Here is a 15,856-nt window from a genome sequence, read left to right on the forward strand (position 1 = left end):
CACTGGGAAGCACCGAGTTGTTCGTGGCAACAACTGACGACGGATTCCCGTCCACCTCTGCCCAAAAAACGGTGATTATGGCACAGTTAGAAAGTTGGTTTCCCACAAGCTCAACTGAATCTCACATTTAGGGGTTGTTGTTGGGTTTTTTTTAATTATTCCTCCTTTCTTGAGATCGCTTGCAGCAACAAAAATAAAAGGCGCCCGTGTCTCGCTCAGGAAACATCTGGAAAGAAAGACAAAAAAAGAAAGAAATAGAGCTAAATATAAAAAGCAGACCTCTGTGTTGGATGGATTCAGTGTTTTCAGACAAACAGGAAATGATTGTAGGACTCACAGCTGGCAGGCTGCTCCCCGAACCGTCGCATCAGCTGATCGTGTGTGAACTTCACAAAGGTGTCGTATTGTTCTGAAACAGAGGAGAACGTTAGCTTGGCCGTACATGTTAACCCCCCCCCCAACCCCCCTCATGTAATCTGTGGGAAAACACAGACTTCCTTTCCCTAACTAATTATTTATCTTTCATGTTTTAATAGTTTTATGTTTGTCATTTTTATGAATTTTAGGATGATCTTTTGTCATTTTTATAAATTTTGGATTCTCTTTTGTGTTGTTTTTCTAAATTTTAGAATTATCTTTGGTCGTTTTTATAGTTTTAGGATTAAAGTTCAATCCATTTCAAGATGATCTTTTGTTTTTATAGTTTTAGGATTGTTATCTTTTGTCATTTTTATAGTTTTAGGATCATTATCTTTTATGTTTTTATTTATAGTTTTACTATCCCAGTGTTTCCTTTTACCCTGTGTGTGTGTGTGTGTGTATTTTTGTAAAAGCACTTTGACCTGCATTTTATGTATGAAAAGTGCTTTTTAATAGAGAAAGATTGATTGATTCCCATTTTGAAATAATCAATTTGAGGTTCACTTACAACTATATGATAAGGTTTCATTTATTCAGACAACTGTTTTCAGGAAGTTTACTTTGATCTCCTGACACATTTCGCTGATCGCTTTGATGTTTCCTTGACTTATGCGTAATAATTCCGACAAGTTCATTTTGTCTTCTTTTTGAATAATATGTTAAGGTTTCATTTTTTCAGGAAATTTACTATAATCTCCTGATACGTTTTGACTATTAACTGCCAGTCTTCCTCAGTGGCATCTGCCGATTGCTTTGATGTGTTCTTATGAGTTCCTTCTGGGCATGGTCAACTTGACAGTTCCGTCAGGCTGGCCAAGCTACCCCTGTAGCCCAATGGTCTCTGGAGAAGAGAGCGTTCAACAGACGCCTCTAAGGAAAACTGGAAGTTGACAGTCGAAGCATATCAGTAGAAGTACATTTCCTGAGAAAAGTTCCCTGAATAAATGAAACATTAAAGGGAACATATCATGGTTTTAAATCCTTCCTTTTTACATATAAATCATACAGTTGTGGTCTATATAAAGCGGAACTGCAATGCTTGGGTCTGAATTCCTCATTATTATAGCTCCACCCCTTTTCTACCCCTTTTCTGATGTGCTTCTGAGAGCAACTCGTTTTGGTGCGGTCTCTTTAAATGCAAATGAGACACTCCATACCCCGCCCCCTCTTCAGGTGACACTCGGTTCAACTCCACCCTGCTCGGCCATTTTTGTAGTTTGATAGAAGAGATACGATTATGTAGCGGCGCATAAACTTTTTATTCAGAGGTTATTTACAAAATGTCAACAACAGAAGACTTGTCCATCCAGCCTTACATGTTGGAGCCAGAGTCTGACTCGGTGTAGCGAGATGAAAATGAAGATGATGAACCTGCAGAACCCTAACAAGTGAGCTAACACAAGCACCGAGCTAACGCTAGCGCCAAGCTAACGTCACGAAATGCATTTTAATACAGTCTTTTCAAAGACAAAAACGGCAAAATGAAATGACGAATGAAAACTTTAGACTTAAATTAAATCACGTAGGCCATATCATCAAGGATCTAAAACGAGCACACAGCGCTAACATATGAAGTCTGAAGACGGTGCAACTGCTAATGCTAACAAAACAATGACAGGGACGTCTTATCATCACACTTTTTAGCGTTATTTACAGCTTACCGAAGTGCTCTGTTCGTCGTCTCCAAAGATAGAAGGAATTGAACCCTCAATCAGACAAAGTCTTTGGCAAATCCTTCTTTATACTGGTGGAGGTTGCTGAAGCAGTCATCCTTGAAGTGCTTCGCGCACACAAAAATGACCTTACCCACAGATGTGGGTACATTTCCGTGAAAAATAAAACTCAACCAGGCACTTTGAAAAGGTTCTGATGCTGGGAGATGGTGTAATGAAGCGTGTGGGTTACTACATCCAACAACAGAACATTTTGACTTATCCTCTCGTAACTTCTGCATCCTTGAGCTTGGACTACAAAATAAAAGCGAGAAATAAAAATGGCGGATTGCTCGAAGTGTTGGACCTGGAGTTGATGTACTAATTTGGCAGTTCCGCTGCAAATACTGTGACGTAATAGTTCAAAAAATGTAATAAAGAATAGAAAAATCGAAACAGATTGAAAAATATGAGCAAAACAGAATATAAAGATATCTACGGAGCACCTGAAGAGACTAATTTGATTTTTTTCTGTACTTCTAAGCACTCTAAATATACAACAAAATGCATTTAAGGGATAAAAAAGTGGTTTTACATTCTAGAAACTAATAAAAAATGTTAAATCTTAATATTTTTTGTTCTGAAGAAATGAAATAATTAATGTCTGATGCCATGTTTTTGCTGAGTTCAGGACTTTTTCTGGATAATTGATTAACAACTAATCAATGATTTGAGGTTTATGGATTAATGGTTTGTTTTGGGTTGTTTTGATCATTTCCAGTTCTGGGACCAACCTGCCAGTTTTGACGTCATGGTCTCCTCGTACTCCTCCCGCACCTTCTCTTCTCGTTCTTTCAGCAGGCGTTCGCAGATCATTCCGACTTGTCTGAGTGTGAATAACGGCTGTTCTTTCCTGGATGGTGACACGCCTCCACAGGACGTTCCTGGATGAAAAAGAACAAACCTCTGCTATTGAAGGTGGTCTTCCCGTACACCCACAATCCTATAGTGATGAACAGACTGAGCTTTAGTCGTTTTGTACAACAATATTTTCACATTTCTCCTTAAAGCTGCAGTCTGCAACTCTTATAAAAGTGACCTTTTGTCAACTGAATCTCACCTTTAGGGGTTGTTGTTGGTTGGTGTAATGTAACAGTTTGTCACCAAACATGATAAATAATTGTGATTATAATCGTGATTATCATTTTGGCTGTAATCGTGCAGCTCTAATAAAATGCACTTCAGAGACTGATACTAGTCCAAAGATGACCATGATTACCTGTCGGAGTGAGACAATATCTCTATATATTGCAATATTTTTTTCGCATGATCGATTATCAATATGCTCACGCTATCAACTTTTTTTTTAATTTTTTTGGGGGGGATTTAAGATTTATTTCATTATTTTCAAAACCTTTTCTGCTTTTTCACCAAAATGTGCATGTACATCTTCACAGAAATGTTGTCACTGTTTGTTTAAGGAACCAATAAATTGTTTACTGGAATATTGCACTGTAATGATGTCACTGGTAAGAAAGACCCTATTTTTTTTTCGTTTACAGAAAGCACTATTGGAGATACTTATTCATTTACATTGGTATGTTGACACTTATTTACAGAGATGTAAAATAAAATATTACATTTTTTCACTTAATCTTTTTTTTTCTTCTTATGTCATTGATTATCGTAGGCTGATTTTTGACCAATACATTGATAATCACCGTATCGTCATCGTGAGCTGTGTATCGCGTATCGTATGGTTCCCACCCCTAGTTACCTGGCATGTTGGAGACATTCATGGTGGATGACTGTGGTGGTGATTCTGGAGAATAGCAGCACTCTGACTGTTGGTAATGGTGGCCTCCATCTAGATGCTTCCTCTTTTGAATGCGTTTGTACTCCTGTTTGATGCTGTGGAGGATTTGTTCTGGAGGGACAAAAAACAAAACAAAAACTAAAATACCATAATAAATCTGGGATCTGTCAAACATTATTAATGTAGTAAACCAAGTCCGGATGTTCCACTAGCAGGCCTAAAAACCTTATGACCTCACCTGCGCTAAGCCTGGATGAAGACTCTCCAAACGGAGAAGGCTCCATGCGGAGGTACTTCCTAGGGGACGAGGAGGACGGGGACACCGGGATACATCTTCGTCTTTTGGGGGAAGCAGGACTCAGCAGAGGGTCGAAATCCATGGTCCTCTTTAGGGTGGCTCCACACGCCATGACTTCAGAAAGCGACAAAAACAAGAAAGACAACCGACGTATCTTTTAGATAACAACGTGCTGTGGTTGATCATTAACTCACAGCGATGTTGTGTGTCGTTACAATCAGTGATTTCTACTGAGAGACGCGCATTACGCACTGCGCAGCTCGGGCTTTAAATGTATGCTAACCAGCTAACGGTGGATTAGCGCCGCTTGCTAGCCGACAGTAAAAAGAAAACAAAGCGTTGCCCACCGCTGACAACAACACATCATTCTGCGTGACTTTTAAACAAAACTCACTTTACCGATATAACTGAGGGTTGCTCCGTCACACGGTGATCACGAACTGGTCTTATTGTAACTTGTTTCTCCAAAGTTGAAGCGGTGGGCCGACTGTTGATGGACAGCAGCGCTAGCTTAACGCCACTTAACGGCTACTGTTTCTGACAGACGTTATCTACGTAGAGCGACCCTGGAGGGGCGTGACTAAGCGGCGCCATCTTGTGTGGGTATGAGTGTCGACATAGACGTCACAATACATAGACGCCGCAGCAACAGGGCGGCCATCTTGGGCAGGTGGCAATCAGCGCATTACAACTATAGAGGAATGATGTGCTTACACTATTAAAGTTGTCATAAATCGCTTAATTCTCAAGCAATTTTTACGGGGTTTGTTTAACAAACGTCTGACATGATAGATAGATAGATAGATAGATAGATAGATAGATAGATAGATTTTATTGACAACAATGTTTAAGGCTTTACATTGCATTTGACAATTATTATTATTATTATTGTATAATTGTACTACTACTGTATTATTGTTATTCTTATAATTATCATTTTATTCTCATATTATTGTATTTTTTAATATTATTAATATTTGATATTATAGTTAGTGGTATTGTCATTGTATTATTATTGGTATTGCAATAATAATAATAATAATAATAATAATAAATATTATTATTATTAATATTATTGTTTTAAAATAAAATTGTGAATATTTTTATTCAGAACTCGTAAAAATAACACAAAATGTGCAATCACATATTTTATTATGAAATATAACAAATATGAATACGTAACAAAATATATTCAAATAATAATAATCACTTGCAAATAAAAAATACTTGGCTTTATTACTATTATTTTTTATTTTTTTCTCTCTTATTTTTTTCTTTTCTTTTTTTTCTTCTTTTTTATATTTTCTCTTGTAATCATATTTCATATATAATAGGTATTTATAGTATGAATTTATAGTTTTTTATTCAATGCAATTAACTAATAAAAACGTCATTTTTATTTCGCTATGGTCCATATTTATATTTAATTTATGTGTTAGGATTATTTTTTATCTATTAACTTTAAATAAACTAGAAAAAAAGATCAGCACATCAGAATATTTTGGTGGATCAGTTCACAATGTTTCTATTTTATTTTTTACTACTGATAGATTTTTGAATTTGTCATCTGAATAGTTGCTAATCTGCTCTAATATGAGTGTGAGTTTTTTTTTTGTGTGTGTTTGATGAATAGTTTTCTGTGCATTTATCCACAAAACAAATTCATCAGTATAAAATCCAAGGCCCACAGTGATATAAAACCAAGTTTATTATCATGTTTAGTTGCAATATTGATTTGTTGGTTTGTCTGTGCTTTAAGTCTTTCACTCAGTGTTTGCATTTAACTGAAATAAAAACACAGTTAAAATGAAAGCTGTGTATTATTTATCTTTTATTTCATTTTATTTTTTATATATGAGAACAAGAAAAAGGATAATCAAAAACAGTATGGAGAAGTCTTGATACTGAGAATGAGTAGATCCCTCCCATCTTCTCCCCCCTCCCCTCTTGCTCACCTGTCACAGGTGAAGCTCATTGTACTGATTACGCCTCCTCCTTATTTAAGGTGCGGCTCCTCCCTTAGTCACTACTTTGAGCTCCTCTGCACTTCGGACTTCTCAGCTTTTCTGTTCAGTGAGTGGATCGTCATTATTATTATTATTATTATTATTATTATTAGTATTATTAGTTCAGTGTCAAGCTCATTTATACAGACAGCTTTAGAGCTGCACTTAAAAATAATACACTCCAAATAAATACAATTCTAAATGTGTCTTTGTGTTGGTACAAAGAAATCCTGTCAATATCAAAAAGTTAGTTTAACTGTTTTCAAACAAAGTACAAATACTTAATTACTGTAGTTTTATCTGATATCTGGACTTTACTTGAGTATTGTTTTTTTTTTTTTTTTTTTTTTTTTTTTTTTTTTTTTTTGGGACGGGACTTTTTACTATTACTCCTTACTTTTTAAAAAACATACCTGTACTTTCTACTCTTTACATTTTAAAAATGAGCTTGTTACCTTTGACTATTTTGTCGCAACAACCCAGTGCTAACATGCTCTGGGTTTAATGGAGTGTTTGCCTTATTCCCACTCATAACATTAACACATTTTATGACTAATAAATTATAAATGTAAAACAAAAAAACCCTGTCTTATTATTGAAGGGATGCTTGTTTTGCACTTTTTGTTTTTTGTACATTTATTGGCTTTGGTAAAAGAGCAACTGCAATATTTTTACATCAGTATTGAATAACTAGTACTTTTGCCACCTTTGTTAATTTCTACATTGGCTGATTAAAGCTGCCCACTACAACCCATGCCATCATTTTCCTGCTGTGTCATTGTTTGATGCCTGTGTTTTTGCTGAAATTCTTTGATATCTGCATTGTTGTCACACTTCAGACAATATATCAGCTTGTGGTGTTGTCATGATTTGAGGCTTGTCTTGTAGTTTGAGTGATATTGCTGTGTCATGGTTTGAACAGCACATCACACCCAAATATTGTCATAGTTTATCTTTGAACCCTGTTGTATAATTGCAGTCGTTTCATATCATTGACGAATTTACCCATCGTTGCATACCTAATCAATATTGTGGATTTGCATTTTAAACCTTTTTTTTCATAGTCATTTGTTTTAAACTCAGTTTTTGCTTCTTACTTTGGTTTTTGACGTGTTTTAAAAATTCCATTTTGTGATATTAACTTTTTTATATTTTCAGTTTTTACATGTTCTAAAATAATCAAAATACACAATGTGACTAGTATAAATGTCACTGCTCAAACGATAGATATCCATGAGGACAAATGCTAAACATTAGCATGTACTTTATATGACTCGTAGAAACTACACAAATCTCTTAAATGTATTCAATACAAACATAACATCAACCTTGTTTTATTTCAAACATTATTTACAATGCTCGTCTTTAAAAAAACAAAACAAAAGGTATTTTAAGTGTTGCTAAAATGAACGGACTGGCAAAGCAATACTGTTTGCCAGTAAGAGTTCATTTATTAAACAAAGAAATGAAAGCTGACGAACTTGAAAATGTGATGTTGCACATGAAACGTTCAGAAGTACAGCTGGTTTCATGTCTGAGATGCAAAGGTACGTTAACTTGCATAGATGTGACATATTTTTGTTAATAAGAAGCTTCGGTAATTTTTTTTTTTTTTTTTCTTTCATGAAATAGATGTTGAATAAATCAGAGTGTGATAAACTAGTTACATTTGTTCTAGATCAGTGACTTGCAAAATTTTAAACAATGGTGACGTGTTCTGGTTATTTTAAACATATTCATAAAGTAATTTTTTGACTTGCTAAAGTTGTTCTTTCATTAACAGTGATTTTTGCTTTTATTGAGCCAAGTATGATGGCACAAGTGAAACTATTTGACGCAAGTGGAATATGTTAAGGTAAGGTTTTTTTTTTTTTTTTTTTTTTTAAACTGATATATATATATATATATATATATATATATATATATATACATATACACTCTTCTCTTGCAGGTTCTTTCTGTTCGTGCAGACAGCTAAATTCTTTTTTTTTTTTTTTTTTTTTTTTTTTTTTTTTTTTTTTTTTTTTTTTTTTTTTTTTTTTTTTTTTTTTTTTTTCCCTTCATCCAAGCGTCCCCCCCCCCTCTCTAACAATGCTTTCTTTCCCTGTCTAACCAAGGTCTTTCCCCCCTCCCTAACCAACAATGCTTTCTTTCCCTGTCTAACCAAGGTCTTCCCCCCCCCTAACCAACAATGCTTTCTTTCCCTGTCTAACCAAGGTTTTTCCCCCCCTCCCTAACCAACAATGCTTTCTTTCCCTGTCTAACCAAGGTCCCCCCCCCCAACCAACAATGCTTTCTTCAGAAGCCCATTTCCACAACTTAAAAAAAAAAAAAAAAATCACCAAGGAAATTCATAATTATGAGATACTTAAAACATTTACAGCAGGTTGTTCATGTGGTGAGCTGACACTAAGAGATGGCTGATAAGACTACTTTAGACGGGGTTTTACAAATGATGAAATATTTTGTTTGTTTGCAAATTCACATAAAAATATGTTGAGTAAACACACTCTTGAAAAGATACTAAGCAAAAAAAGGCTCTGGTGTTGAAAGGATAAAACTGATGTGGCCAAAGTAGCACGGTTGATTAAACAACATATGGAGATTTCTGGTCAGTGCCATGGGTACAGATGGATGTACCAAAAATGTTTCTATCTCATAATTATGACTTTCCTTGGTGGATTTTTTTTATTTTATTTTTTTTAGTGGCGGAAATGGGTTGCTGTAGCTTTCTTCCCATGTCTTTTTTTTTTTTTTTTTTTTTTTTTTTTTTCCCCCTTCTTCCCATTGTTTTAACCCCATCTCTAAAGTTCACATCTGACCTAAGTGTACGCTTGTTCTGAATAAACCAGATAGATAAAGAATTTTGAAATCTTTCTCCTTAACTCCAAAACAAATATTTGCAGTAGCTAACAATGACCAAGAGTTTGAATGTGTTCAATTTGACTTTGTATTGACCTGAAATAAAATATTATCCTTGACCTGTGAATACAGCTGATGTAGAGAAACGAGGCATGCATCATACTCCACACATACAATGTTGAATTATCCCTGATTAGCTAAGAATTATAGCCAAGATGTTAACAACTTTCACAGATTATTTCTCATCTAGAAATAAAAATGGGATACAGTATGTATAGCTGAGGAGTTGCAAAATGAATTAAACGTACTTGCTAAAAGAAGCACATGCTAAAAAAGTGCTTTTCCTTTGTCTCCTTTCCTCTTCTGTCCGCTAGGGGGCATTAGAGTAAATTCTGGCTATTTTATCACTTGCATTTATTATGTTAACCACAGGAGAGCAGTGTTGTGTTACGCGTAGATTCCAAAAGTTGTTAGAAACATTGTGATAAAGTACTTTAGCAAGCAAAATGTAGATACACAAAGTTTACAGTCTTCACCTTTCTTGTCAAGGAAGAATCAATAATTGGTGTGATTTAATCATGATCAGTTATTACAAAAAGAAATGTTGGTAAAATTAGAGGATGAAAAGATAATCAAATAAGTTAGATATAGGATAAATGAAATAAAATGTGAATTATTGAGATTTTACTTTGCGACATGGGATCAAAATCCTATTAATTTTATTGAATTTCCAGACCTTGTGAAGTCACTTCCAAGTTGTGTAAAAACCACTTAGTTTTTATTGATTAGTCCCAGCAAACTACTACTAATTTAGATATTATTCTTGTTTTTGTTTCTGTAAGACAGCCCACACCATTATTGTTGTACCTTTTACAGGGCAATGACAATAAAAAGCTATTATATTCTATTCTACTGCCTAAAAACACTCAAAAGCTGGAGAGGAAAAATCAATTTTATTGACAGTTACATTTTCCTGCAGTTTCTCTTTCATCATTTCAAAGCAAACGGAAACATTATAAATTAACATTTGTGTTTTTTTAATTTATTTTTAAACAAGCTGCTATGGAACACTGGCACTTTCCTCTCTGACATGTTGGCATTGTAACAGTATAATCTGTTTAGCTCGAAATATCGTGTTAAAATCTTTCTCTTTGAATGTAATTTCCCACAAACAAAATGTTACAATTATACACAAGAATTAATATTGATAATGCCAAGAGTGATGCATTTTCCTCTTCAGGATTGTTTATATTGTATTAATGAACATTCCACTATGGATCACTGATACAAAATTAAAGGACGATGATGCTATTTATGCCCCTGAAGCTTAAAATGAAGTTTTCTACACATTCAGACTAAAAGCCTAAAACACACTTTGTAGCAGCTGCAGAAAATAAATGTCATGGAGTGATTCAGTGTTTAGTTATTCACCTCTAAAATGTACAAAACCCTAGAATACTATCGGCAGGTGATTTTCATAATGATTGACCCACTAATACTACCCTGTAGGAACTGACTGTATAAAAAATAGTCAGTAAAAGTGGTCCTGGAATTTTCATGCCATCTTTATTTAGTCCAGTAATTGTAGCTAAATTTCCCAAAGTGGTGATTACAAGGCCATTTTAGTCAGGTGATCATTTTCACCCAATCAAAAAAATGCCTTTTTTTTGTTCATCTCTCCTGCAGATGTTTGTGTTCCAAGTTTCATTTCATTTTTTTTCTCAATTTTTTTTTTTTTTTTTTTTTTTTTTTTTTGTTCTTACATTTCTAATTTTTTAGTAACTTTGATAAAAAATTTCAATCCATGGTAGATTTTTTTTCCATGTTGTTAGACATGACATTGTTGAAAATAAAAGAACATAAATCTAGTTTGTCATATTTTGATAACTTTTTATTGGGTATAATAAATCATGTAAAAATCACCCAGTGACATAGGCGGAGTTTGAGATTCTTGCCAGGCGGGGCAAAAGAAAAAATACAATTAATTATATAGACCGTCTCGAGATTCGCGCCAACCAGAATGTGTGTAACATAATTGATAATGTTGACTACAAAAATGTGCATCAATGCGTCGGTCAATGTTGTAAATTCATAATAAAATCAGGCTTTCTGCTTCATTTTTGCCGCAGTACCAGACATGAACTGCTGGATGCAGTATTGCTTCACCATTCACATTTTGAAGAAGAAATTGCACAACAGAAGAAGATAGTCCCATGACTCGAGTGCCAAAAAACAATTTGTACTTGTAAAAGAACAACAAATTAATTGATATGTATTTTGTACAGTCTCTCTGTATAATGACACTTAAAATATTTGTATTTTATGTACATTATATTAAGAATTATATTTTGTCAAATTAGTTTGGGAAAGCTGTAATGATAACTTCAGACCACGCAAACTCCGCGTATGCCCGGCGATAGTGATGGTGTTACTAATTTTAACGATAGTGTTATAGTAGGGCTGGGCGATATATACCAAAACTCATATCTCAATATTTTTTCTTAAAATGGCGATATATGATAAAAATCTTGAAGAGGTAAATACAGATGAAGTCTGAACAGAAAGACAATTCAGAGTAAAATTTGCTGAGGCAAAATGCCACACAGGCACATTTATTAACAAATAGTTGCACACAATCTGCCACTTTTGGCTTTTTCACCTATAAAGGACAGCATGTGTGAGTGAGTTCATTGCTTAGGATGAGGTCTAAGTAAGGACGCACCCTAAAATCTATTTAATCATGCTTTTAATGCTGTTCTGCGAAGTAGTGAAAGAAGAAACTCCTAAAACGTGTTTTAAAACAAAATAAGCAATAATAAAAAATATCAATATAGGTGATATTTTCTATATCGCCAAAATAGAAAACTCAATATATCGCTCAGCCCTATTCTAGGGTTAACCATTGTCATAGTCAAATCCTGAAACTTAGTTTCTTATATATATATATATACAGTATTTTTAGTCATCACACTTCACAGTTGAGCAAATTAACAATGACAAGATTTCCAAAAAAGCAACAAAAGCTTGGTTTTTGTCTTAGATTTAAGTTAGTTTTTGGCACATTTCACATGACGGGGCACTAAGTAGATGATGGCTATTGCACACTGTTTATTTCACAGTTGTACTACAGTACAATGGCTTGTGTTTCACACCGGTTCTGCAGAAGAAGAATCAGTTCCTCCAGAGACAGTAACCTGGGCTACTTTCATCCGACTCTTTCCACTGCCACCTCCTTCTAATCCCGCCCTGCCTGCCATGGACCTCACGCTGCGGGTGTTCCAGTCGCTCTCGGCGCTGTTATCCAGAGATTGCATCGCTCCTGGACACATGTGGCACATGTTGACGAAGGCCCTGCGCAGGTCTTTGCTCCTCATGGCGTAGATGATGGGGTTCACGGTGGAGTTGAGCAAACAGAGCATGCTGCAGAACGCAAAAATAGTCTTGATGACATCGTTCACCTTCCCGAAGAGGTCGTAAACCATCATGGCGAGAAGAGGACCCCAGCAGATGATGAGGGCCACCAGGATCAGGACCAGGGTCTTGGCCAGGCGGAGGTCCATCCGGGCCTGCTCGGGCCTCACCGTTTGCACTTTGGTTCCCTCTGCGGTGTAGACGATCACGCTTCTCTGAGAGGTGCGGCTCAACATGCGCACGGCGTGGTGGTGGGATTTCCACAGGATGAACATGTAGGCATAGATGATAAACAAGACCAGGATGGTCGTCATGCCAATCCAGACCATCAGATACTTCTCGTCAATGAGTGGGAAGATGTCTGAGCAGACGGAGTTTAGACGTTTGCAGTTCCAGCCGAGCAGCGGCAGCAGAGAGAAGACAATGGAGATGGTCCACATCAAACTGAAAGCAATGACCGCTTTGGTCTTTGTGACGATGCGCTTGTATGCCATCGGTCTGTGGATGGAGATGTAGCGGTCGATGGCGGTGAGGAACAAACTCCCGACAGATGCCGTGAAGGAGGCGATAACTCCAGCTAGCTTGAAGAGAAAGATATTCGGGCTGTCCTTCCTGTGGAGAACATGGAAGTCTAAGAAGCTGTACACAAAGATAATGCTCCCGATCAGATCGGCTACAGCCAGGCTGCCTATGAAGTGATAAGAAGGCCGGGATCGGAGAGTCTGGGAGTGCAGGATCACACACAGCACGATCAGGTTCTCCAGAACTGTGAACGTGCCCAGAGTAAGAGCCAGAATGGCGATGGCTAGTTGTTGGCCTGGTGTGAGGATCATAAAACACTCCATGTTGTCCACCAAGTCGCCCTCGCACTGCACGGCTCCTCCGCTCCCCACCGAGGTGACGTTAGCCAGCGCCCAGTCAGTCATGTTTGTGGGTAACACGGGAGCAAGGGAGCTATAAACGTCCTCTTTATGTCCGAGGAAGGGACCGCTGAAAGCTTTCTCAAAATGGAATCCATTTTTGTTGACGCTGGAGTCCTTGGCGGGGTCCTTGTAAACGGCGTCGTTGGAGCCCAGATATGGGAAGCCTGTTGTTAGCGTGGTCACTGTGGTGCTAGCTATCCTGTGCAGAGCCCACTTCATGGCTGGGCTGTGGTGGATGAGATGCTCAGTGGTGAAGTGTGTGACGCGGCATCGCGTAGAAGAATTAGAACATCTGTGGAAAAGATAGGAAGATGATTTGTTTGAGAACTTTGAAACTAAACTCCATCCAGAGATAAGAAGAACTTTAACATGTCAAATGCAGATGTTAAATGCAGAGGTGAAAGTAATGGATTACAAGTACTCGCATGACTGTTGTATTTACAGTAAATGTCTAGCTTTCCAAAAGCAATGGCAGCAGTGCCAAGAGTTTATCAGGTGTGACTTCAAGTGTAGGAGGGAATCAATTGAAGAGTTTATTGAAAAATAAAATACTGTATTCAAACGTATCCACTCATATTTTATGGCCTATTCTCAGAGGTAAAGGTAGCGAATTACAAATACTCACGTTACAGTAATTGAGTTGCTTTCATAGGTACTTGTACTTTTTTTTAGTAAGTCATCACCTTTCCTTGTAAATATTTAAACGAATAAATAAATTCAAGAAAAATACAATATTTTAGATCAGGCTACCTTGGTGCAGTAATGTCGATTTGCTGCCATCTACTGTTCAGTTTTGGGCTTTGTTTATTGTCATTATTATTTATCAATTGTTACTAAAACAATGCAAACCACCGTGAACAAATCTTGGAAAGCGGTTACTTTTATTAAATTATTGCATGCAATATGTTCTGTGTATAATTATTTTAACATACACATGTATGGATGCTGTATATATAATGATGGATCATACCTATTGTATATTTGTTGCTATAGGACAGGGATACTCAAACTTTTTTGGCTCATGTACCCCCATTTTATTACTTTTGAATGCAAGTACCCTCAGACTATTGCATTTTGCTCAGAATTCTATTAAAAAAAACAACTATAGAGCATAATGATGGAATGAATGAGTGATACCACAGTTTAAATAATCTCATTTTATAAATAAGTGAATGAAACAGTATTTAGTGCCACCTGGATAGATTTGTTGATACAGTTTTTATAATTTACGGTCATCTCCCAACACTGACCCTTGTATTTTCAGCTCATGTTCTTAATAAAGATCATTTCTATCATCATTCTGTGTGTTTTTGGTGTCATTTCCATGTGTTATTGGTATTATTTAAATTATTCTCTCCCAGTGCGTGTGTTTTTTTGGTGTTGTTTGGTTGTTTCTTATGTCATATTGTAGGTTTCTCTGTTAGTTAGTTTAGAGGACTTTGTTGTGATCTTGTGTGTGTGTGTGTGTTGTCATTTTGTGAGTTGCTGGTAATATTTAGTATTACTATCATTTTTAACTAAAAATAAGCTTTTCATTTGTTAATTTTCCTCTCTCTTAAGTACCCCTTGTAGTGCCATCGCGTACCCTTAGGGGTACACGTACCCCCATTTGAGAAACGCTACTATAGGAGATATAAGGATGATGTGTGTGTGTGTGTGTGCGTGTGTAGCTGATGAAGAACAGATGCAGCCCAGACAGTGGGAAAGTGAGCAGTTGCTGACAAACCTGGCAGCCCCCCCCCCCCCCCCCCCCCGGGGGAAATCACTACATTAACTATAAGTAGAACAGACATGCATGGCTTTCTTATTAATTAAAACAGGTCATTCATCATGACATGTTTTTGAGTCATCAGTGGAATAATGAGGTATCGGGGGAGAAGGCAACCTATACTACATGTAGAGTTTATGTCTAATGATTTGTCAGCAATCAATAGGGTTAATTAATATTAATAACAAGTTTATATTGGAGTTGCAGACGAGTTTTGACAAAAGATTATAACAATGCATGGAAAAACACAGATAATAAATTTTTTTTAAAAAAATACATTAATTAATAACAGAAATAAAGAAATATATAAACGTACCTTGGGTTTTTCTTCTTCTTCTTCTTCTGTCTTAAATAAAGCAAAAAATAACGCACACTGGCAATAAAAATCACTTCACACTTGCAGAAAGTCCACTGAAAATAATAAATTTAAAAAAAAGGGGTGAAATGAGAGTTATTTCTGATTTATTGGCTGAATATTCCTCGTGCAACGCCGCCGCCGCCGGATGCTGTTGAAGGCGTGCACGCGGACAGGCGGTTATAAGGCGCCGCTTTGTGCGATTGCCGGTCACGTGGTCTGAGGTGTTTGTTTGAGCATCTTCTTCATCATCATCATCATCGCCTCTTACCGCATCCATCAGCTACAACCACAGCAGCACATCTCCATTTGTTTTAACAGATGCTGCAACAGCAGAAAAAAACA

The 15,856-nt window shown here is 36.4% G+C and overlaps 2 protein-coding genes across 2 annotated transcripts; both read right to left on the reverse strand.

Moving 5' to 3' along the window:
* Nucleotides 1-158: 158 nt before the first annotated feature.
* Nucleotides 159-4,744, reverse strand: LOC114456922 (akirin-2-like). Its single transcript, XM_028438996.1, has 6 exons — nt 4,589-4,744; nt 4,127-4,303; nt 3,850-3,999; nt 2,867-3,016; nt 338-409; nt 159-226 (listed from the first exon to the last, which is right to left on the reverse strand). The coding sequence occupies exons 2-6, from the start codon at nt 4,296-4,298 to the stop codon at nt 216-218; spliced, it is 555 nt and encodes a 184-aa protein (XP_028294797.1). The 5' UTR covers nt 4,299-4,303; nt 4,589-4,744; the 3' UTR covers nt 159-215.
* Nucleotides 4,745-11,058: 6,314 nt separating this feature from the next.
* Nucleotides 11,059-15,651, reverse strand: LOC114456916 (cannabinoid receptor type 1B-like). Its single transcript, XM_028438986.1, has 2 exons — nt 15,473-15,651; nt 11,059-13,680 (listed from the first exon to the last, which is right to left on the reverse strand). The coding sequence occupies exon 2, from the start codon at nt 13,605-13,607 to the stop codon at nt 12,201-12,203; it is 1,407 nt and encodes a 468-aa protein (XP_028294787.1). The 5' UTR covers nt 13,608-13,680; nt 15,473-15,651; the 3' UTR covers nt 11,059-12,200.
* Nucleotides 15,652-15,856: the final 205 nt, after the last annotated feature.

This window comes from Gouania willdenowi, chromosome 22 (genome assembly GCF_900634775.1).
Source record: "Gouania willdenowi chromosome 22, fGouWil2.1, whole genome shotgun sequence".
NCBI classification, from domain to species: Eukaryota; Metazoa; Chordata; class Actinopteri; order Blenniiformes; family Gobiesocidae; genus Gouania; species Gouania willdenowi.

Bases quoted from the DNA above. Each gene is read 5' to 3' on its own strand.
- LOC114456922 (XM_028438996.1), bottom strand. From the start codon at position 4,298: ATGGCGTGTGGAGCCACCCTAAAGAGGACCATGGATTTCGACCCTCTG. The intron at 4,000-4,126 runs GTGAGGTCATAA...TTGTCCCTCCAG, and splicing joins TTCATCCAGGCTTAGCGCAG to AACAAATCCTCCACAGCATC. The intron at 410-2,866 runs GTTGGTCCCAGA...CCTCTGTTTCAG, and splicing joins CATGACGTCAAAACTGGCAG to AACAATACGACACCTTTGTG.
- LOC114456916 (XM_028438986.1), bottom strand. From the start codon at position 13,607: ATGAAGTGGGCTCTGCACAGGATAGCTAGCACCACAGTGACCACGCTA.